We start from the raw sequence: 25112 nt of genomic DNA, 5'->3' as shown, positions 1-25112 counted from the left end.
CAGTTGTGCTTCCCCACGGTCCGCATTGAGTGCATGACATGGGGGCCGTGCATGGAACGGTTGCAACATGCCTGCGACGCCTCGCATCAAACAGTAAAGAGGTAGCCCGCGCCTTCCTAATAAAAATAGGAATCCGCAGGGGCGCTGCCCATTTACGAAGTAAACTCGGGTCGTGGCTTGCATGGCGCCTGCACCCCACGATCATGGGGTGGAAAACGGTCGTCCCACTTGTCTTTATGCTTCTGGCTTTCCCACCATGTGTCCTTCATGCCTTAGGAAGGGTAGGCAGTGGATGCGGAGGGCACGGGTATTAACACCATGGCGGGAAATCGGGTGTCGCTGATTGGAGCAGCGGGTCGGTCCTGATTCCCCGCGCCTCTGGAGGCCGTATTAGTCGAGCGGGGCGGCCGCCCTTGGGGTGAGAGGCTAGGCCCCGGCCCTATCCTTCTATGAAAAGGGGGAGGGACAGTGTCTTTCCACACTCACCTCCTTCTCCCCCCTCCTACTTGGTAACCTTCCTCCGCTCGCCATGGTGAGAGGGCGCGTTGTCGCTCCAATGGCGGCGACTAGGGCTTCTGCTCGACAGCGTGTCCCTCTTTCTCCAGAGTTCATGGCGGCGGAGCCCGCTACGAGAGGGAGAGGGAGTGGGCGAGGCCGAGGTCGCTGCAGTGCTCGGGGAAGAGGAGGATGGGGCGGCGCACCAGCTGTGTCTCCGCCGGTGGCCCCTCCCCCAATGGAGGGCCATGTCGGAGACCAGCCCCGTGAGTTCTTCATCATGATGTACAAGCCCGTGTGCCGTCATCTCCGCCTCCCTACTCCGTTTGCTCGGGTAATGGAGCTTGGCCCGCCGCACACCTTGAGGCTGCATATGAGGGGTTGTGGGAACGGCAGCATGTGGGTCGACGTCGACTTCCCCGCTCCTCACATCATGTATTTCTGCCATGGGTGGAAAACCTTTGCCCGTGCCCATAGCTTGTCGGAGCGGCACGTTCTCCAGTTCAAATTAATGGAGAGCGGCCTGCTCTCCGTCAAGGTCTTTGGGCACTCGGGAATCCGCTTAGGGTGCTGCGCGTAGAGCTCCACCGACGATGAAAGCTCCTCCTCAAGCGACAGCGACGAGGAGGGCCGCGACAGCAATGACAATGGTAGCGGGCGGGAGGACGATGACTCCGACTCTGGCTGACCATCAGTGGCAGCCCCATCATTTGCACCTCCCCCTCCCCCCGCAACACACCTTGCCGGGGGCTGTGCCCTGCTGGCTCTGGTGTCGGTGGTCAACGGTTCACCTTGGCCATGCTCTCCATCAACGCGTCCCCCCGCATCTCCTTGCCTTCACCTGCCGTGTCTGGGAGGAGAGGGGCAAGAATGGGGATTGCGGGGCACTTACCTTTTTAAAACTTGTAGGCATTTGCCAAATCTTAATTTTAAATAATGTAATCTCTCGAGTCCTTGCTTGTCTTCTGTAACGTTTGCACTTGTATCAGCATGTCAATGAAAAAGATGAGCCTTGCCGGGAACCCATGCATGTATATGTCCATGTAGAGGAGAAACGCCTTTTTAATGTAAATAAACGACTTTTCCCGCCAAGCTACCTTTCCGGCACCCTTTGCGCCTGATGGAGAGCACATCTGCCGGGTTACAGACAAAGGGTCCAGCCCCCTACCAATCTCTTTTTACCAAAGGCTACTGCGACCATTCTGACCGAAGCAGTGTTCGGGTCAGGGATGGGAGCACCTAAGTCTAAGAAGAGTGGCGGGGTTTTCTAGTGGACAAGTTACGGGTTACGAACATGAATGGACAAGAGGTAAACTTTATCTGTTTGGTTTGCCGGGGATCACAGTGCCGGGCAGTCTTCTCAACCCCTTGCTGAAGCCAAGTCCATGAAACGAACAACGAAACTGGGCGTCTTCGTTGTGGCTGGAAAGAAGATGAGATAGGAGCATGGAACCTTGGCAGTTCATCAGTATCTGCTGGAAACAAGGGTAGTACAATATCCTGGACAAGCATGCATTACGTATATACATAAACATGGAAATCAACAGGAACTATACATATGAAAGTTATTCGACTGCGCACAGGGTCTGCGCCTGGCTCTGTACATAGGGTTGCATGCCTTACCAGCAAGGCTAGTACAAAAGGTGGTTGCCGGGGATCCAGGCAACCGCTCCTCATGGATAAAACTTGCGAAGATGTTCAATATTCCAGGAGTTGCTCACCGGAATACCATCTTCGGTCTCCAGGCGGACTTCGCTGGGCCTGGTGACTCGTATTACCCGATAAGGGCCTTCCCACTTTGGTGTCAACTTGTTGGAATTCTTGGCGGATTGAATATGCCGAAGAACAAGGTCGCCTTCCTCAAGGCTTCGGGCATGAACCTTGCGGCTATGGTAGCGGCGCAAGGCTTGCTGATACCGTGCGGCTCGCACAGCAGCCCGAAGACGATCTTCCTCAAGGAGCGTAATATCATCTTGGTGCAATTACTATTGCTCAAGCTCATCATAAGCGAGCACTCGAGGTGACCTGTATATGAGTTCCATGGGGATAACTGCTTCCGCCCCATATACCAGGGAGAAGGGTGTCTGGCCAATGGCTCGATTTGGTGCCGTTCTGATTGACCAAAGAACCATTGGCAACTCATCAATCCAGTGTCTTCCGCACTTGTGCAGCCTATCGAAAGTCCTCATTTTGAGGCCCCGCAACACTTCAGCATTTGCCCTTTCTGTCTGGTCGTTGCTTCTTGGATGAGCAACAGAAGCAAAACAAACTTTGCTGCCAAGGTCTTGGATATACTACATGAAGGTCCGGCTCGTGAACTGGGTGCCGTTGTCGGTGATGACTCTGTTTGGCACACCAAAATGGCAAACTGGTCCTTTGAAGAACTTGATAGCATATTGTGCTGTCACCTTTCTCACTGGCTCCACTTCTGGCCACTTTGTGAACATGTCGATTGCGACATATAAGTACTCAAAGCCCCCGACCGCACCGGGTAAGGGGTCTAGTATGTCAAGCCCCCAGAAAATGGTCAGGAAAGAGGGATCGTCTGAAGAGCTTGAGCTGGTTGATGAAGCTTCTTTGAATGGAAATAGCACGCCTCACACTTGGTTACTAGTGTAGTTGCATCCTGGAGAGCGGTTTGCCAAAACAAACCTTGCCGGAATGCTTTGCTGGCAAGGGCTCTTGACCGTATGTGGGAGCCACATATGCCTCCATGTATTCTGCCAACAGCTCCAGTCCGTCCTCCTGAGGAATGCACTTCAATTTCACGCCGTTCGGTCTCCTCCTGTATAGGACATCGTCCACAAACTGGTACATGCTGGACCGACGGGCTACTTTCTTTGCCTCTTCCTGTTCCTCAGGGAGTTCCCCTGTTTGGAGGAATCGAACGGTGTGTTGTGCCCATGCCGGAGCTTGAGGCTCGAGGACAAGTACTAAATGCACGTCTTTTGCCGTGGGGGCAACCGTCTCTACGGCAAGGGCTTGAGGCCCTGCCGGAGTCTGCTGCTTCCCGGCAAGCTTGGGGTTCCCGGCAACTTCCTTGCCGGCGGCACCGGGGAGCTCAGTAGGAAAGTACTTGCTGGGGCCCGCCTTCCTTCGCTTATTCTTTCCTACCGATGGTTCAACGGATGGCTGAGTCAATTGGAGCACAAAGGTTCCTGATTCCACAAGCAACTTGAGGGCAGCGCGTTTTGACAAGTCATCAGCAATGTTGTTCTCTGCTCGAGGAACATGCTCTGCTTGCAGGCCATCAAAATGCTCCTCCAACTTCCTTACTTCATCTACATAGGCTTCCATCAATAGGCTCTGATAATCTTTGTTAACTTTCTTGACGACAAGCTGTGAGTCACCTCTGATGATGAGCTTCCTGATTCCAAGGCCTGCCACGATCCTGAGACCGGCAAGCAGTCCCTCATACTCTGCAGTGTTGTCTGTTCATTTCTCCTGGGGAAGTACATCTGGATTACGTACTTGAGGCACTCTTCGATGGGCCCGACGAGTAGCACACCGGCACCAGCACCTTGCAGCGAGAAAGCCCAATCAAAGTACATAATACAATCACAGCTCGTCTTCTTGCTGGGAAGGGTGGTCTCTTGAATTTCTTCATCAGGCGTTGAGGTCCATTCTGCTATGAACTCTGACAAGGCTCTGCTCTGAATTTTCGAAGTTCTTTCAAACCTAAGACCAAAGCTTGATAGTTCCAACGCCCACTTCACAATCCTCCCGGTTGCATCTGGGTTGTGCAAGATCCGTTGCAACAAGAGGCGAGTGACGATGGTGATCTCATGTGCTTGGAAATAGTGACGCAACTTTCTTGAAGCCATAAGAAGGCCGAAAAGCAACTTCTGCACACCAGAATATCTTGATATAGCTCCTTGCAAGAGGGAGCTGACAAAGTAGACTGGGTGCTGCATCATCATCTTCTTCTTTTTCACTTCGCTTGCTTGCGCAGATCCTATCTTGTTGGGACCGGCCTCTGCTGGGGAAGGCCCCGGCTCATCATCTGACGGCCTCACCGCCATCGCTACTTCTTCCTCAACTTCTCTTTGCACTACTAGTGCGGCACTGACCACTTGATTCGTCGCCGCTAGATATAGCAGCAACGGCTCTTGCGGTTTAGGCACGACTATTATTGGCGTAGAGGAGAGGTACCTCTTCAAGTCTTGCAGTGCTGCCTTCGCTTTCGGAGTCCATTCCATTGGACCCGCCTTTTTCAAAATTTTGAAAAAGGGCAGGGCGCGCTCAGTAGATTTGGAGATGTACCTACTCAGAGCAGCAATGCAACCAGCAAGCCTACGTACATCCTTGACTTGCTTTGGCGCCTCAATCTGTTCAATTTCCTTGATCTTGTCGGGATTTGCTTCAATTCCGCGTTGAGATACAAAGAACCCAAGAAGTTTGATGGATGGGACGCCGAACACACACTTCTCAGGGTTGAGCTTGAGGTTCATCTTGCGCAAATTTGCAAATGTTTCATCTAGATCTTGCACGAGCGTGGCCTTGTCCTTGGTTTTGACCACTATATCATCCATATAAGCTTCCATATTTCTATGTAGCTAGGGCTCAAAACCAATTTGGACCGCTCGGGCAAATGTCGAACCAGCGCTTTTCAACCTGAAAGGCATTCGTACAAAACAGTACGTACCACACGGGGTGATGAACGCGGTCTTCTCTTCATCTTCCTTCGTCATGAAGATTTTGTGGTATCCTGAGTAGGCATCGAGGAACGACAGCAGGTCGCACCCGACAATGGAGTCCACTATCTGGTCAATGCATGGCAAAGGGAAAGGATCCTTTGGACAGGCTTGATTGATATCTGTATAGTCAATACACAACCTCCATTTCCCATGTGCCTTGTGCACCACCACTAGATTGGCCAACCACGTTGGGTGGAGCAATCCTCTGACCAAGCCTGCTGCTTCCAACTTCCTAATCTCCTCAATGATGAACTCTTGTCGCTCCAAAGCCTGCTTCCCGACCTTCTGCTTGACGGGTTGCGCATGAGGACAGAAAACAAGGTGGTGCTCAATCACCTCCCTGGGAACACCAGGGCTGTCAGATGCTTGCCATGCAAACACATCGGCATTCCCCTGTAGGAAGGCGACAAGTGCGCTTTCCTATTTGCTGTCAAGGGTGGAGCTTATGGTAAAAGCCCCGCCCATGCCATCCTCCTTGATGGGTACCTTCTTGGTTTCTGGTGGTGCTGCCTTGGATTTCTTGCTCTTGCCGGTGGAGCTCTCTGGCACATCCTCATCCGGAACGCAGCACTCCGAGGAGGCGCGTTTGCCGGAGTGGGTGCAAGAGGCCTTGGCGGGGCCAGAAGTCTTGCCGGTGGTTGAGGTCTTGCCGGTCTTCTTCCCCTCGGGGGATCTAGTGTCAGGAGCAAGTGTTTTGGTGGCAGGTGCTGCAACTGCTTCTCGGTAGAGTTGGTCGGCACAGATGAGCATATCCCTCTTGTCGCAGCCGACAGTGATGATGCTCATTGGGCCGGGCATCTTCAGCTTGTTGTATGTGTAGTGTGACACCGCCATGAACTTGGCCAGTGCTGGATGGCCAAGGATCTCATTATATGGCAACAGGATCTCGGCGACATAAAAAATGATCTTCTCTGTCCTGTAGTTCAGGTCGCCACCAAATGTGACTGGTAGTGTGACCTTTCCTTTAGGCCGGCTTCTCTCTGGATTGATCCCTTGAAACGTACTTGTTTCTTAGAGATCTTCATCAGGGATCTGCAACCTCTTGATCACGTTGGGCGAGATCAAGTTCAGACCATCCCCACCATCAACTAGCATTTTTCTCACCTTGAGGTTTCAGATTGTTGGTGAAACCAACAACGGCAAACAACCGACCGCGGTTGTGCGGTCGGGGTGATCCTCAGCATCAAAAATGATAGGCGTGTTGTACCATTTCAGTGGCTTGTGGGAGTCAATCATCGGCTCCATCGCATTGATCTCCTGCGCCCACTATTGAAGTTGATGGTGGGAAGAATGCAACGATGTGCCTCCATCAACACACATAACCTCTATAGCTTTCTGAAACTCATGCTCGCTGGACTCGTCGTCATCGTCATGATCATCATGTTGTAACGCCCCGGATACAACTTTCCATATTCGTAACTCCGACTCTTGCCTTTTCCGGAGATGTGATTTATTATTTCCTCCGTGGTTGGGTTTTGTCGTTTGTTTTGCTTTTTGTTCTTGTTATGCATCTCATCTCATAGCATCATGTGCATCGCATCCATATGTTCTCATAAAACTTGCATCCGTTCGGGTTCCGCCGGTTCTCTCCGTTGTCCGTTCTGAGCCCGACCACACTCGCACGCGCCCGTGGCACCTCCGAAATATTATTTTATAAGCGGCATAAAAATGTTCTCGGAATGGGTTGCAACTTGTCGTGCGGTCTTATTATAGTGTAGACAGGCCCCCTGCCAAGTTTCGTCGCATTCGGAGTCCATTTGATAGCCCAACCGTTAAATATATAGCGGCACCGTTGCCGGTACCTTCATCGGACGTTTCGGCTTTCGAAACTGTCGCCGGGCTGCATTTCTCTTCTCTTCCCTCCACCCAACCCTCTCGTCACAGCCCACCTAGGCCTGCCTAACCCCTCTCGCGTCCGGAACCGCCCCATCGAGATCCGAGGGTCCGAAACCCCCCTAACCCTAGCCTTACCCCTATATAAGCACCCCTCCTTCCTAAATTGGGCAACCCTAGCCCCTAGCCTCCCCTAACCTCCCTCAGCCACCACCTCCCACCTTCTCCTCGGATCTGGCGCCGCCGCCTCTGCCCGCCACTTGGCGCCGCCGCCGCCGCATCGCCCCGGCCAATGAGGCGCCGCCTCGTCGCCCTAGCGCCCGCGCCAGCCAACCCCCATGTGCCACCTGCCCTCCTCAGCCCCCTCTCCACCGCGCGGCCCGCCGGGTTCCAGATCTGGCCCGCCCGGCCCGTGACCGCGCCACCGCAGCCCGCGAGGGCCTGAGCGCCCCCGCGCCTCCCGCTCCCGATCTGGATCGAGGGAGGACCCCTCGACCCCGAGTCCTCATCGCCGCCGCCCGGCTTCCTCGTCGCCGGCGTGCCTGCCTCGCCTCCCCGGCCACCAGAGGACCGCCGCCGTCTTGCAAGGTCGCCGCCTCCCTACGCCTCCCTCTCCCTCCTGTCTCTCCCTCTGGTTTCTCTCCCTCTCTCAGGTCTCTCTCTCTCCCCTTGCAGGAACCCTGCCGCCGCCGCCAGGAACCTCGTCGTCGCCCGGCCTCGCCACCACCGGGAACGGATGCGGCCAAACTCGATCCGCTCGGATCTGGTCGGGGCCTCTCCCGCCTCGCCTTGCATCGCTGGCTCCTCTCGCCGGAGAGCCAGCCACCGCCGCCGCCATGTCTCTGCTCGGGACGAGCAGAGCGCAGCCGCCCGCCCGCGTTGACCGATGCGTCCCTCCGCGTGGGCCTTCCTCCGTAGCGCCTCAGGCCCAGCGCCCCAGTCCCAGCCGCAGCCAGCGCCCCAGGCCCAGCCGCAGCCAGTGCCCCAGGCCCAATCGTAGCCAGCGCCCCAGGCCCAGCCGCAGCCAGCGCCCCAGGCCCAGCCGCAGCCAGCGCCCCAGGCCAGCCGAAGCCAGCCGGCCTGCCAGGCCTCTCCACCGACCGGCCCATCAGGCCCATGGTGAGCAGCACCCCCAGCCCCTTCTTTGTGTTCAGCCCAGCAGTTTCGGCTCATGGTGTTTTTTTCCCTGCGCTGCGATTTGTGTATTATTCCAGTGATTATCAGTTTTACAGAAACCCCCCTAGATTTCATGCATTAATAACGTCATAACCGTGCATCGGATTAAAATGTTTTATATATGTAAAATGCTCAGGAAATTGTGTAGATTAATATTATGCCACTTTCATCTATGTTTAAAATGTTAAACATGGTGTTTGTGTTTATTTTGCATAATGCCATTCTAAAATGCTTTAATTCATAACTAAATAACAGTAGCTCCATTTTAAATAAACTTTGTATGTAAATGGGGTGGAAAAATGCCTAGATTAACATGGTGCACTTTATTTTCCTGTTTAACAACAATAAAATTGTGTTTAGGGCAGAACAGTACCAAATTCATAAATTGCACATGAGGATTTTCCGGAATTATTGTTTGTTGTTTCCGGCCTCATTTAAACTTGCCTAGATAGGTAGTTTCATTATGTTTCACCCCCTTGCCATGCTAATAACATTTAATATTGTTGGGTAAATAACCGATATCAAACTAAATAATTGCATGTGGTGTTTTGTCAATATGCAACTCGTTGCATATTGAGCTCCACTTAAGTATTGTGTGTTGCAGTTTGCCAGGCCATGTCTTATTAAACCGGACATGCATCATACTTGATTGTGCATCATGCCATGATTATGCTTGTGTGTTCACTATGTTGCTTGCTTCTTTCCGGTGTTGCTTCTTAGTTCCGGTAACATTGCGTTCGTGAGGATTCGTTCGACTGCTCCCGTTCGTCTGTCTTCTTCATGGACTCGTTCTTCTTCCTTGCGGGATTTCAGGCAAGATGACCGCTACCCTGGATCTCACTACTATCATTGCTATGCTAGTTGCTTCGTTCTATCGCTATGTTGCGCTACCTATCACCTGTTTATCAAGCCATCCCAAATTGCCATGAACCTCTAACCTTTGACACCTTTCCTATGCAAACCGTTGTTTGGCTATGTTACCGCTTGCTCAGCCCCTCTTATAGCATTGCTAGTTGCAGGTGAAGTTGAAGATTTCTCCATGGTGGACAGGATTTTTGTTGGGATATCACAATATCTCTTATATTATTAATGCATCTATATACTTGGTAAAGGGTGGAAGACTCGGCCTTATGCCTGGTGTTTTGTTCCACTCTTGCCGCCCTAGTTTCCGTCATACCGGTGTTATGTTCCCAGATTTTGCATTCCTTACACGGTCGGGTGATTTATGGGACCCCCTTGATAGTTCGCTTTGAATAAAACTCCTCCAGCAAGGCCCAACCTTGGTTTTACCATTTGCCTCACCTACCCCTTTTTCCCTTAGGAGTCGCGCATCCCGAGGGTCATCTTTATTTTAGCCCCCCCGGGCCAGTGCTTGTCTAAGTGTTGGTCCGAACTGAGCTGCCTGCGGGGCCACCTCGGGGCAACTTGAGGGCTGGTTTTACTTGAAGCTAGTCTCATCCGGTGTTGCCCTGAGAACGAGATATGTGCAGCTCCTATCGGGATTGTCGGCGCATCGGGCGGCTTTGCTGGTCTTGTTTTACCATTGTCTAAATGTCTTGTAAACCGGGATTTCGAGTCTGATCGGGTCTTCCTGGGAGAAGGTCTATTCCTTCGTTGATCGCGAGAGCTTGTCATGGGCTAAGTTGGGACACCCCTACAGGGTATAATCTTTCGAAAGCCGTGCCTGCGGTTATAGGCAGATGGGAATTTGTTAATGTCCGGTTGTAGATAACTTGACACCAGATCCGAATTGAAACGCATCAACCGTGTGTGTAGCCGTGATGGTCTCTTCTCGGCGGAATCCGGGAAGTGAACACGGTTTCTGGGTTATGTTTGACGTAAGTAGGAGTTCAGGATCACTTCTTGATCATTGCTAGTTGACAGCCATTCCGTTTGCTCTCTTCTCGCTCTTATTTGCGTATGTTAGCCACCATATATGCTTAGTCGCTGCTGTAGCCTCACCACTTTACCCCTTCCTTTCCCTTTAAGCTTTGCTAGTCTTGATACCCATGGTAATGGGATTGCTGAGTCCTCGTGGCTCACAGATTACTACAACAACAGTTGCAGGTACAGGTTCATGCGATGATCATGACGCGAGAGTGATGCTTGCTTCCGTTGAGTTCTTCTTCTGCTTCTTCTTCGATCAGGGGATAGGTTCCAGGTCGGCAACCTGGGCTAGCAGGGTGGATGTCGTTTGAGTTTCTGTTTGTGATTCATCCATAGGCGGATGATGCTCTGATGTATTGTGATGTTGTATTCGTGTGGCATTGTATGCCTTATGTATGTATCCCCATCTATTATGTAATGTTGATGTAATGATATCCACCTTGCAAAAGCATTTCAATATGCGGGTCTATCCTTAGTGGGACCTTCGAGTTCCTTTTGGATAGGGTCGCATATTGGGTGTGACAAGTTGGTATCAGAGCCTCGACCGACCATAGGAGCTCCCTTGATTGTTAGCCGTTGTTGAGTCTAGAAAAAAAACTATTTTGAGTCTTAGGATTATATATATCGGAGAGTAGGATTCTTTTTACTCCTAAGCCCCCTTCGTCGCTCTGGTGAGGACTCTTGACGTAGATGTTTTGTCTTTCCTCTCCTCAAATTTCACTAAATTTTTTTAGGATCACGCGGGTATCTTGGAATTGTTCCGATGGTTTTGTGACGAGAACATTGTTGTTGGTGCCTCCTGTCTATTTATGTGGCTTTGAGCCGGGGAGTCGAGCTCTGAGGTGTTGTCGTCACAATTTTATCGTTGCAGTTCGGGAATACCTGAGTTTTGCCGACATCGAAAATCTCTTTTATGCAGTTGTTGGTGAGATAACCTCGACGTCACCCAGTACTTGGGAGTTCGGGAGTATTGCCATAACTCGTATAACGGATGCTTTTCGAAGGTTGAGGTACACGATTTCTGGAGTTTTCTTGGTTATGTGTTGACGGATGGATACAGCTGGATGTAGGAATTGTTAGTTTGGGTGAGATATATTGCTTCCCCTGTATCCCCAACACCAGATTGCATAACCAGAAAGTTTCGGGAGTTTATAGGTGGGAATTCAAGTAGCTCCTAGAATATCTTTTTGTCAGATGCATGATATGAGATTGGGGTTCGACGTCTAGTGGTCCGCCTTTCCACGGTCGTTTTTAAAGTGGTCTCGTTGTGTCTTAAAGAACCCTTGGCTATGCTGGTTCGGGGACACTTCGTATGTCATGTGCACTGCCTTGTACATGATGGTGATGTACACTCGAGCCCGTGTGGGCCCCACCACGAAAACTTCGGATGAAATCTCTATCATATGTTTGTTCCGGCTTATTTCTGCAAGCCAATCCTTTGTTTTGTTTTATTTGTGGTATTCGAGTTGCTTCGAAGTCAAATGTTGAATCCATACCTTTCATAAACGGTGTTCTCATATTGCTATGTGAATACTAATCCTTCGTGATCATCGAGGTCGTCATGTTAATTCTTCTCCAAACCGGCGTGCTTCTCTTCAAGTGGGTCTGATCATTTTCAACATTCACAAGATCATATCTCAGTTTCCTAACGTTGTTTGTTTCATCCGTCCTCAAGTTGCCTTTGTTTTCCCGCCCTCCCACCCTTTTTCTTCAAGGACTTAGATTTCTTAATCAAGTATCCATTTATTCATGTGAAGTTTCTCCATTTTTTCCTGTCAATGTTCTTATCCGGTGATTTCCCATGAAGATGCTCAACAGTTTCAAGTTCATCATCCTCCGTTCTCTTTTCTTCTCCGGTGGATCCAATTCAAGCTTGCGGTTTGATCATACTCTTTTCCTTGTTGCAAATGCTTTTCCCATGCCGGTGCATCTCACAATCGTTCACCTCTCTCTCTTCATATCCGAAGTGCCGAGGATATCTCAGAAGATTCGTGTTTCCATTCAAGCCATTTAATTCTACTGGTGTAATCTCCTTTTCAAGCAATCCTTCAACAGTGTTTTCTTTTCAGTGGGCCCTAACCCACAGGTCTTTTCCCAGGATCTTACCTGACTCTTCGAATTATCAGGAGCGATTCTCAAATTCATTTCCAAGTTTGACATAAGAATGAATTTCATCAGTCAGATCTTTTCCAAGATCAATTTCAAATCATTTTTCATTGTTGGCTCAACCTCTTCGTTTGTCATTCTTCCGGAGTATCTCAACAATTCATGGAGGTGTTTCTCGTCGTCATTCTCGAATTTTGAAGTCCGAAGAAGATTTCCTCTTAAATCCTTACCCGTTCTTCCAAAGATGCGTAGTTCAAGCTTGATGCCATACTCCCATAATTGTTTTAGATTGTGAGAATTCTTTTCACCGATCCGGAGTATTTCGTGAGTTCTTTCCATTTTATTCCTACGAAGGCCATCATTTCGGGTTTATTCATTCTCAGCTTTTAGCTCTCTTTCTCCAAATCTTACCGGTGAATCGTCCAACTATCCTCTAATCAGTTCATGATCTCTTGGTTCTCATGTATCTAAATCCCCTCAAGTATCTTCATTCGTTTTCCAATTCTTCCCGGTGAATTGTGCCTTTGTTACTTTCTTTTTCAATCCTTACGGTGGTTCGTTCCAGATTTCTCTTCCTTCGTTATCGTATCAATTCATCCATTCTTTCATTGTTTCAATCCCACTGGTGGCTCCATCAATACCTTCTCAAGTTTACGCTATATCTTTCTTAATCCTTTTTCTAGGGGAATAAGTAGTATGCCAAATCTGTTGCTTGTCATCAATTAAATTTGATGAAGGATAAGCATACAATAAATCTTATTCTTATTTCCTCGAGGTGACTCAGTTCTTTTTACGGAGATTATTCTTGATGAATAAATTCTTGATTACAAGTGATTCATCTTTCTTTCCGGAGTTGGTCATCATATCACATTCTCGGTTCGAGAGTCTTCATCTTTCTTTTCGGAGTTCCAAGTTCTCTCGGTTATATCATCGCAAAGCTCCATCTAAATCATCGCAAGGCTTCACCTTGTGTTTCCAACTTCTCTTTCTTTCTATCATCCTTTCTTTACCGGAGTTCTTCATGGAGGATCTACATGGTGGTTCGTCAAGGATTCTATTCATTTTCAATTGTTCTTCAAGATATCTCTCGAAGTTATGATCCGCCAAGCTATGCCCTAAATTAAACATGGTGCTCAACACATGTTTTGTTTTGAGGCGTTCAAGCATTCTTCATCTTGCATTCCGAAGTGCAATCCTTTCTACCTTATCTTTTGAGGTGGTGTTATGTCACTCTTGACAATTTCATTCATGTTTCATGATTCATATGTTGTCAAGAATGATGTATTTTAAATCCATCAATCTCTTTGTTGGAGTTATCTTGGGTTATATTTCACCTAAAGCCTTCCCTAAGGAATGTTGCTATTTGTGGTGCTTATCAATGATCCGAGTTTTCTCCTATCCTCTCGGCGAAAGAAGTTTCCATCTCTTCTTTGATCTCAAACAAGCATTTTTTTCGTTAGTGGCAGAATGTCACCTCATAGCCTTGAGATGTTTTTCATAAGCCCACTACAAGCTTGTCCTTCTCGTTGTTGGTTTTCCAACAACTCCGTTATAACCTTCTTGCAAGGATGCTTTCCAAGATCATTTGTGGTAGAAGTTGGCATTTTCTCCTACATTCTGTTATTCCAATGATCTATCTTCTATTATTTCTTCTGGAGGCATTGTGACGTTGCTCTCTTCACCCATCACCTCGTTTTGTCAAGATCATGTTATTTTCTTGCTTATCCATTTAACTGGAGTGTTGTGTATTCATTCGAGTTCTCTCATCTTACCAAGTTTTGCCTCCTTCCTCAACCGGAGAGCTGTCTGAAATCTTTCTTACCCCTTGTGCCATTCTTATAATAGTTTCGAAGGCAGTGTGTTGTTGATTTCATCAAGTATCATCCCATCTTCTCAAGTTCATGTTCTATTCCTTCCATGTTCAGTCGGAGTGCTGCCAATTTATATCATTATTATTCATTCTTATCTCGTTTCAACCAGAGTGGTTTCAATTCCTTCTTGTCCATTGTACTCGTCATTCATAGCTTTGCAACCTCCAAGGTTCACATGGTGTTCCTTGTTTTCTATTTTCTACCGCAGTGCTCTCAATTGTGTTCAATTCCGTTGTGTTCTTTCTTCCAACTTTTCAACCTCTCAAGGTTCTTTGGTTTCACTCATTGGTCGAAGAAGCAACTTAGTTTTACTGCTTATCTTCCTCTTCCTTTTCCCTCCGGTGCCATCCTGGATCTCGGGACGAGATCCTCTCGTAGTGGTGGAGTGTTGTAACGCCCCGGATACAACTTTCCATATTCGTAACTCCGACTCTTGCCTTTTCCGGAGATGTGATTTATTATTTCCTCCGTGGTTGGGTTTTGTCGTTTGTTTTGCTTTTTGTTCTTGTTATGCATCTCATCTCATAGCATCATGTGCATCGCATCCATATGTTTTCATAAAACTTGCATCCGTTCGGGTTCCGCCGGTTCTCTCCGTTGTCCGTTCTGAGCCCGACCACACTCACACGCGCCCGCGGCACCTCCGAAATATTATTTTATAAGCGGGATAAAATTTTTCTCGGAATGGGTTGCAACTTGTCGTGCGGTCTTATTATAGTGTAGACAGGCCGCCTGCCAAGTTTCATCGCATTCGGAGTCCATTTGATAGCCCAACCGTTAAATATATAGCGGCACCGTTGCCGGTACCTTCATCGGACGTTTTGGCTTTCGAAACTGTCGCCGGGCTGCATTTCTCTTCTCTTCCCTCGGCCCAACCCTCTCGTCACAGCCCACCTAGGCCTGCCTAACCCCCCTCGCGTCCGGAACCGCCCCATCGAGATCCGAGGGTCCGAAACCCCCCTAACCCTAGCCTTACCCCTATATAAGAACCCCTCCTTCCTAAATTGGGCAACCCTAGCCCCTAGCCTCCCCTAACCTCCCGCAGCCGCCACCTCCCACCTTCTCCTCGGATCTGGCGCCGCCGCCCCTGCCCCACACTTGGCGCCACCGCCGCCGCATCGCCCCGGCCAATGAGGCGCCGCCACGTCGCCCTAGCGCCCACGCCAGCCAACCCCCATGCGCCACCTGCCCTTCGCAGCCCCCTCTCCACCACGCGGCCCGCCGGGTTCCGGATCTGGCCCGCCTGGCCCGTGACCGCGCCGCCGCAGCCCGCGAGGGCCCGAGCGCCCCCGCGCCTCCCGCTCCCGATCTGGATCAAGGGAGGACCCCTCGACCCCGAGTCCTCGTCGCCACCGCCCGGCTTCCTCGTCGCCGGCGCGCCTGCCTCACCTCCCCGACCACCAGAGGACCGCCGTCGTCGTGCAAGGTCGCCGCCTCCGTGCGCCTCCCTCTCCCTCCCGTCTCTCCCTCTGGTTTCTCTCCCTCTCTCAGGTCTCTCTCTCTCCCCTTGCAGGAACCCCGCCGCCGCCGCCAGGAACCTCGTCGTCGCCCGGCCTCGCCACCATCGGGAACGGATCCGGCCGGACCCGATCCGCTCGGATCTGGTCGGGGCCCCTCCCGCCTCGCCTTGCATCACCGGCTCCTCTCGCCGGAGAGCCAGCCACCGCCGCCGCCATGTCTCTGCTCAGGACGAGCAGAGCGCAGCCGCCTGCCCGCGTTGACCGATGCTTCCCTCCACGTGGGCCTTCCTCCGCAGCGCCTCAGGCCCAGCGCCACAGTCCCAGCCGCAGCCAGCGCCCCAGGCCCAGCCGCAGTCAGCGCCCCAGGCCAGCCGAAGCCAGCCGGCCTGCCAGGCCTCTCCAACGACCGGCCCATGAGGCCCATGGTGAGCAGCACCCCCCAGCCCCTTCTCTGTGTTCAGCCCAGCAGTTTCGGCCCGTGGTGTTTTTTTCCCTGCGCTGCGATTTGTCTATTATTCCAGTGATTATGAGTTTTACAGAAAACCCCCTAGATTTCATGCATTAATAACATCATAACCGTGCATTGGATTAAAATGTTTTAAATATGTAAAATGCTCAGAAAATTGTGTAGATTAATATTATGCCACTTTCATCTATGTTTAAAATTTTAAACATGCTGTTTGTGTTTATTTTGCATAATGCCATCCTAAAATGCTTTAATTCATAACTAAATAACCGTAGCTCCATTTTAAATAAACTTTATATGTAAATGGGGTGGAAAAATGCCTAGATTAACATGGTGCACTTTATTTTGCTGTTTAACAACAATAAAATTGTGTTTAGGGCAAAACAGTACCAAATTCATAAATGGCACATGAGGATTTTCCGGAATTATTGTTTGTTGTTTCCGGCCTCATTTAAACTTGCCTAGATAGGTAGTTTCATTTTGTTTCACCCCCTTGCCATGCTAATAACATTAGTATTGTTGGGTACATAACCGATATCAAACTAAATAATTGCATGTGGTGTTTTGTCAATATGCAACTCGTTGCATATTGAGCTCCACTTAATTTGTAGTATTGTGTGTTGCAGTTTGCCAGGCCATGCCTTATTAAACCGGACATGCATCATACTTGATTGTGCATCATGCCATGATTATGCTTGTGTGTTCACTATGTTGCTTGCTTCTTTCCGGTGTTGCTTCTTAGTTCCGGTAACGTTGCGTTCGTGAGGATTCGTTCGACTGCTCCCGTTCGTCTGTCTTCTTCATGGACTCGTTCTTCTTCCTTGCAGGATTTCAGGCAAGATGACCGCTACCCTGGATCTCACTACTATCATTGCTATGCTAGTTGCTTCGTTCTATCGCTATGTTGCGCTACCTATCACCTGTTTATCAAGCCATCCCAAATTGCCATGAACCTCTAACCTTTGACACCTTTCCTATGCAAACCGTTGTTTGGCTATGTTACCGCTTGCTCAGCCCCTCTTATAGCGTTGCTAGTTGCAGGTGAAGTTGAAGATTTCTCCATGGTGGACAGGATTTTGGTTGGGATATCACAATATCTCTTATATTATTAATGCATCTATATACTTGGTAAAGGGTGGAAGACTCGGCCTTATGCCTGGTGCTTTGTTCCACTCTTGCCGCCCTAGTTTCCGTCATACCGGTGTTATGTTCCCGGATTTTGTGTTCCTTACACGGTCGGGTGATTTATGGGACCCCCTTGATAGTTCGCTTTGAATAAAACTCGTCCAGCAAGGCCCAACCTTGGTTTTACCATTTGCCTCACCTACCCCTTTTTCCCTTGGGAGTCGCGCATCCCGAGGGTCATCTTTATTTTAGCCCCCCCGGGCCAGTGCTTGTCTAAGTGTTGGTCCGAACTGAGCTGCCTGCGGGGCCACCTCGGGGCAACTTGAGGGCTGGTTTTACTTGAAGCTACTCTCATCCGGTGTTGCCCTGAGAACGAGATATGTGCAGCTCCTATCGGGATTGTCGGCGCATCGGGCGGCTTTGCTGGTCTTGTTTTACCATTGTCTAAATGTCTTGTAAACCGGGATTCCGAGTCTGATCGGGTCTTCCTGGGAGAAGGTCTCTTCCTTCGTTGATCGCGAGAGCTTGTCATGGGCTAAGTTGGGACACCCCTGTAGGGTATAATCTTTCGAAAGCCGTGCCTGCGGTTATAGGTAGATGGGAATTTGTTAATGTCCGGTTGTAGATAACTTGACACCAGATCCGAATTAAAACGCATCAACCGTGTGTGTAGCCGTGATGGTCACTTCTCGGCGGAGTCCGGGAAGTGAACACGGTTTCTGGGTTATGTTTGACGTAAGTAGGAGTTCAGGATCACTTCTTGATCATTGCTAGTTGATGACCGTTCCGTTTGCTCTCTTCTCGCTCTTATTTGCGTATGTTAGCCACCATATATGCTTAGTCGTTGCTGCAGCCTCACCACTTTACCCCTTCCTTTCCCTTTAAGCTTTGCTAGTCCTGATACCCATGGTAATGGGATTGCTGAGTCCTCGTGGCTCACAGATTACTACAACAATAGTTGCAGGTACAGGTTAATGCGATGATCATGACGCGAGAGCGATGCTTGCTTCCGTTGAGTTCTTCTTCTGCTTCTTCTTCGATCAGGGGATAGGTTCTAGGTCGGCAGCCTGGGCTAGCAGGGTGGATGTCGTTTGAGTTTCTGTTTGTGATTCATCCATAGGCGGATGATGCTTTGATGTATTGTGATGTTGTATTCGTGTGGCATTGTATGCCTTATGTATGTATCCCCATCTATTATGTAATGCTGATGTAATGATATCCAGCTTGCAAAAGCGTTTCAATATGCGGGTCTATCCTTAGTTGGACCTTCGAGTTCCTTTTGGATAGGGTCGCATATTGGGTGTGACACATGTCCCTCTTTTTTTTCATGGCCTCGAGCGTGCCTCTCTTGTTGCTTGTCTTTGTCGCAGTGACCTCCTCGGCCGCCGCGCTTCTTGCCGGATCCCTCAGCACCATCTTGGCCCTTCTCTTTGTCCCGTTTTTCGTACTCAGCCCTCTGCTTCTCCATCAGCTTCTCAACTTGAAGACAGTTTTGGAGCTCATGGCCTTTGGTGCGATGAAGCTTGCAGTATTGTTTGTCGGAGCCCTCTAGCTTGTCGGTAGCCGCCAGGTCCCAGCATTCATCGCACCCGGCAATCTCCTTGCTGGGGTCATCAACCTTGGCCTTCTTGGCAGTTTCTTGGCTGCCAGATTCCTCAACGGCAAGCACGATCTTGCCCTTGTGCTTCCTGTTGCATCGTCGGCCCTTCTTTGCCGGGGCAACGACGTCTTCATCTCCAGAGTCACTTTCCACACCAGCATCTTCCTTGGGGTAATTTCTTCCTTCTTTAGCTCGAGCACATATGTCAGCTAGAACATAAAGCTCGGCAACATCCGTAACCTTGTTCATCACCAGCTCTTCACGCATCTTACGATTGTGCATGTTCTGATGGAACACGCTGATGACAGCAGCGAGATGAACATCTGCAATGTTGTACTGCACATGACTGAACCTTTATGTGTAGTTGCATAGGCATTCACCATCCCTCTTGGGGATCACATGCAAATCACTTGCCTGGCAGGAGCTATGTGGCCGCCAGTAAAGGTGCCAACAAACTTGTGGCACAGATCCGACAAAGAGGAGATGGAATATATCGGCAAGTGCATCAACCATGACCTGACGTTGGTCTTGAGCACTAACGAGAAGTAGTTGGCGAGTATCTTGCTGTCCCGAGCTCCGGCAGCTTGCATCGCAATGGTGTAAACACTCAGGAACTCAGACGAATGGGTCTTGTCATTGTACTTCTCCGGGACCTCTAGTTTGAATGTGCGGGTAGTGGGCCACTGGAACTGCCATAGTTCACAGGTAAACGCTGGACAGGTTATTGCATAAGGCAAGTCGCCAGCATCCTCTAGCGCCGGCATGTACGTGGTGGGCCCAGCACGCCTATCAGATTGGTGGCGCGCTTCCTGCCGCTGCTCGATGGTGGTGTGAGTGTCCTCCTTGAGACGTTCCTGAAGAACTTGGCGTTGGTCACGATGTGCTCGTGGGTCGGACGATGCCGTGGACACGTCGTCATGGGCGTTGACCCGACGAGCTGGCGACCGCTGCTGTCACGGTGGAGGGGAGTGCACCGTGGTTGTGGCACCTCCAACTCTTCCACTATGGACGCGCGCCGGATCAGTGGTCCGGCGCCGCGAAGGACTTGCCTCCTAGTGGCCAGCCCTATTGGTGTGGCCAATAAGGCTTTGGATAGCATCCCTCCACTCTTCTTGCTTCTCCGTGGCATGAGGAAAGTCATGGAGTAGCTGCGCTCGTGCCAACGCTTCTGCTCACATGGGTGGTAGCAACAAATGTGAGCAACGGGAGATGCTCGGACTTCTAACTATGTTAGAAGGAGCCCCATCATGGTTCCGCGGCCATGTGCCCTTTTCACCAGCATCTTGGTGTGCATGTCGGCCCTGCGCATCTTAAGAATGACGCTGAAGGCTCTTGCCATGGGGACGCCCGGGGTCACCAACGTCGCGGCGCTGCTCGTTGCGCATGACCTAGGAGGACCGCAGTGCGTGCATCGTCGGGTCGTCTTCCTACCCTTGGAGGCCCCCGCGCCGCCTGTGGGCAGCACGGCTCCGTCCTTGGATGTTGTGGCGCACGGATCGTCATCGCGGCTGCGAATGACGCTGCTCACCTGGTTGGTGGTACTAGAATGATGTGGATGGTCTTGATCCCCTCCGCCACCAGCGCCTGCCCCGTCTCCCATTCACGCTGGCACGGGCAGACCGGCTCCAGATGAACCGATCATCGTGATCGTCTTCTTCTTCGGAGCCATGGTGATGAAGAGATTGACGTACTAACTACGGGACCAGGTTTGCACAACCTAGCCCCCTACCTGGCGTGCCAAAGATGTTGGGAAATGACACCTATGGGATCACGAGGATCCCTTCTACGGTTAGCGGGGAGAGGATTGCACAAAGAGCAGGTCTGGTGATCAGCATGAGGGAATTTTACCCAGGTTCAGTCCGCTAAGGTGCGTAAAACCCTAGTCCTGCTTTGAGCATATATTTGGTGTTCTTGAGTTCTAGACTAGCTGCTATGCATGCCCAGTCCAAAAAGTCTGAATCCTTCTCCAAGATGCCTCGGGCCTCCCTTTATAAGTCAAAGGGGTCGCCATAGTGGCACATAGGAGGTGTAAAGTAGCTACAGTGTACAAGCTTATCACTGACATCATAGGACAAATCCATTAAACGTGTTGGTTACGTGCCCTCCAACTTTATTGGGGACGGTAATAGAACCCGTCCCATCCATCGCCGCCTCACCCTTCCTTGACACGCGTCCAGGCTGATGAGGCATGCAGCGCCAAGATGACTAGATAGCCGCTACACTAGCACGGTGGCAGGATCTTCACAAAGATCTGCATGCCACCACGCAGGTGCTTGCCTGGTTGGCAGGCTGGTCGCTGCGCTGGAACGGCCGAGGGGTGGCGAAACCTTGTCAGGTGTGGGCCCAGCCGTGGCCCCGCAATTGTCCCTGGCAAGGGCCTTGCCCGGGCTTCGCAGTCGTCCCCGACAAGGGCTTTCCCGGGGGTCTTTGTCTTCTGGCCTCCACGTAGACCTACATACCACCAGTCTTCACAAAGATATGCATGCTACTATGCACGCGCCCCCGAGTCTTGGCCTTGACGTTGTCGATGGTGCTAGAGTTCTCAGCATCAATGGTGGGGGCCTTGCTGGTGCTTCACAAGCCGCCCCGGCAAGGATCTTTCCGGGGCTACGCAGGCTGCCCCGGCAAGGATCTCATCGGGGGGAGGTCTATCTTGTCTTCTACTTTCTGTTTACTAGCTTGAATGTTGTGTTGGTAGTCTTGTATTTTGTCTTCTACTATCCTGCCAAGCCTTGCCGCAGGTGTGGCTACAACTGCCCGTGCACAAGTAAGGGGTAAAAAAGGGCCCATACTTATGAACACCAACAAATATGTATGACAAACTAAAATAAAAACAAGCAAAGACTCATATAATACAAGACGCTCCAAGCAAAACTCATGATACGTGACGAATAAAAATACAACTCCAAGTAAAATTACCGATGGTCATTAGAAGAAAGAGGGCATGCCTTCCGGGGCATCCCCAAGCTTAGTTGCTTGGTTCTCCTTGAATATTAACTTGGGGTGCCATGGGGCATACCCAAGCTTAGGCTCTTGATACTCCTTATTCCTTCATCCATCATGATCTCACCCAAAACTGGAAAACTTCAATCACACAAAACTTAACAAAACCCTCGTGAGATATGTTGGTATAAAAAAACCAATATTTACTTTAAGTATTGTTGAAAACCCATTCAAATTTTGTTATTGCATTATACCTACTGTATTCTAACTTCACCATGGCTTATACCCTTCAATACAAACCATAGATTCATCAAAATAAGCACACAATGCAATGAAAACATAATTTGTCAAAAATAGAACAGTCTGTAAAGATGTGAATTGATCTCATACGTTTGTAACTAAAAAATTCTTAAAAATTAGGACAACTAGGTAATTTTTATATCAATATCGTGAAAAAAATTCAGAAGTTTTCGTCGCTTCTGTGAATTTTAACAATTCTGCTACTGGACGCAAAAGTTTCTATTTTCTAACTAGATGAAATCAACTATCACCCAACATGATCCCAAAGGCTTTACTTGGCACACATACAAATTAAAACATAAAAACACAATCATAACAGTAGCATAATTTTGCAAACACTCAAGAAAAGAAACAAAAAAGCAAAAATAAATTGTATTCATTTGGTTGCCTCCCAACAAGCGCTATCGTCTTATGCCCCTAGCTAGGCATAATGCATAGATTCAAGTATTGTCAGCTTTCCTCTTATCCCCCATAGATGTGGTTTTATCAGGAGGTTTCTCAAATATAACTTGAAACACATTGTCAATAGAAATTTGAGCATTATCAAGTTTTCCATCTTATACCCCCTTTGATTCCAGGCGACAATCCAAGAATATTGTTGATTAACATCATTAAAAACTTGTTCGATCACATCCAAAATAGGAATTTGCTTTTTAAGATTCCCATCAAAATTTTGGTCATTACCAAGTAAATGTCTCAACATATAATCACTATTATAAAGGATCTCATCTATCACTGGTTTTTCACGGTTCATGCCATAAAAATATAAAATTTCCCAAGCTCATGTATTATGTGATCAAATTCGTTCATAAGAACAAGGGTGGCTAACTTTTTAGCTTTAGGATCCTTTATACCTGGTAGCTCATAAAACAATCTTTGCAAGGTAGGATGAGTACGTATAAATCTATTTTTCAAGTTTCAGAACTAGTGTTGAAATAGCTTCTGCATAAGCTTTAGCTCCTTTTTGTATGGGGGCATCATCACAAGTCAAAGTTCCAACAGAATTGAAAATTTCTTGGACAGTGTCACGACCGGTTTTCCAATAAAAATATTTATTGAAAAGCCAATCTTTTAAGTCCAGTATGAGAAAAATCCTCCACACTGGCAGACAAATTCTTGATACAATAAGCCAGTAGCATAAAATATATTACAGGGTCGAACTACGGTTGCTCAACCAAATTATTACAAGTACACCAATAATCATACATAATGGCAGATAGAACACAGTGGTGTGGTGACATACTACTGACTCAAGGATAGGCTGGTGGTGGAAAAACACAACGGGGAGAGAAAGACAAGACTCTACGTCTGTCATCTCATCGAGCGTCGAGGAGAGGCTCGATGAATTTATTTGGTAGCGGAAGCAGATATAAAAAAAGTGGCCAAATCCAGGGTCGCACAAGACTGACTGGGACTCCTCTAAGTGTCGGGCTCGCTATCGAACTCTTCATCCATGAGATCGCCTTCGTCAGCATCTGGCCAAATCAACAAGCCGGTGAGTACTTTGAAAGTACTCGCAAGACAGTTCGGACGTAAGATATAACAAATGCATGCATGGATGCAACATGATTAATTCCTTAATGCACAATAAACAAAACTGGCATAACGGGTAAGTAAAAAGGGAAAACGGCGGTAGTCCGCCTGAAATTCCACAGAACATAAATAAGGACCGATCGGGTGTCTGAAGCGACGCCTCGAAAGGTGAACAAATAAAAATAAGGAAAATGATGCCACAGTCGGGCATCTTAGCGACACCACATAAAGGGCTTTAAAAGAAATGCCACAGTCGGACGTCTGAGCGACATCGCAGAAAGGGCTTTAAAAGAAATGCCACAGTCGGACGTCTGAGCGACATCACATAAAGGGCTTTAAAAGAAATGCCACAGTCGGACGTCTGAGCGACATCACATAAAGGGCTTTAAAAGAAATGCCACAGTCGGACGTCTGAGCGACATCGCAGAAAGGGCTTTAAAAAGAAATGCCACAGTTGAACGTCTGAGCGACATCGCAGCAAGGGCTTTAAAAGAAATGCCACAGTCGGACGTCTGAGCGACATCACATAAAGGGCTTTAATTCACAAGTAAATAATACTCATAATAAACATTCAATACATGAAAACAAACGGGTTAGTCCATCCACAGGAGTGCTCATTTAACCGGACTTAGCACTCATGCGATTCACCGGAGTCCCTGTCATCAAAGCTGACAATTGATTAGGATGAGAAGGAACGAAACTTGACATGGAAGAGATGATTTGGAGGAATATATGACTCTGCAGAGTTTGTACAAAATTTTTCCCACAGTCAACGGATTTCCGTAGTCTCGAAGGACTAGTTCCGTTTACGGTATTTCAGAAGAAAACACAGCTAACCGGTACACACCCATCCTACCTCTCGATGCTAGGAATCACCCTAGTCATCATCCAAGAAAAACTTTTGAGACGGGGAGATCACAATCTCGAATAGCATGGGATCAAATTTATATACGCGCGCTCTAAGGGGTGCCCCCCTCTCGGTCCCAACCGGAAACACCCATGCCCCCTGACCGGATGACTGGCTTTAATCCAGGGCCATGGAACCATCATCACGGCCTCTCCTCTTTGGTGTGTACCATGAAAGCGGTTTGGAACTTACTAAACCATATTCCTTGCGGAAAACATGTGGTAGTACAAGGAAGGAAATGATAGGTACTGGACCGATATGGTTTGACACTGAAGTCACAAAGTCTGGCGTAAGACTGGCATGCTACAACACTGCCGTCGTACCCATCCTCATGCCAACACATGGCCATTCATATTCACATTCATCCACGTATGGATCATCGAACTCACTTACCTCATTATCACATAAAATAACGTTCATCGGTATACTCACCGGCATGCCATGAAACTAACTAAATGCAAAACATGCCAAGACACTCATCATATCAAAAGTTCGAACATGCTTGCCTGGTTCAGAGTAGTCGGAGCCTAGCTCGGTGAAGTTCGCGACTCCGTCACCTCCTTCGGTATCTACGTTTAAAGGAGATATATGCGCTAACGTAAATACCAAGGAGAGCACAGAAGGTACACCAAATTTTTTTCAAATAAATCTGATAAAAAACTAGACAAAATTTTAAAGAGAACAGAAAAAGAATCAATCAAAAATACTTTTCT

General features: G+C 49.0%; 1 protein-coding gene across 1 annotated transcript; it reads left to right on the top strand.

Annotated features, from left to right (window-relative positions):
- The first annotated feature begins 15090 nt into the window (after positions 1-15090).
- On the top strand, positions 15091-15960 carry LOC123094651 (amyloid beta A4 precursor protein-binding family B member 1-interacting protein-like). Its single transcript, XM_044516610.1, has 2 exons — positions 15091-15491; positions 15579-15960. The coding sequence occupies exons 1-2, from the start codon at positions 15196-15198 to the stop codon at positions 15784-15786; spliced, it is 504 nt and encodes a 167-aa protein (XP_044372545.1). The 5' UTR covers positions 15091-15195; the 3' UTR covers positions 15787-15960.
- Positions 15961-25112: the final 9152 nt, after the last annotated feature.

Source organism: Triticum aestivum, chromosome 4B (genome assembly GCF_018294505.1).
Source record: "Triticum aestivum cultivar Chinese Spring chromosome 4B, IWGSC CS RefSeq v2.1, whole genome shotgun sequence".
Lineage (NCBI taxonomy): Eukaryota > Viridiplantae > Streptophyta > Magnoliopsida > Poales > Poaceae > Triticum > Triticum aestivum.
The sequence above is the reverse complement of the archived record's forward strand: the minus strand, read 5'-3'. Positions and strand labels throughout refer to the sequence as shown.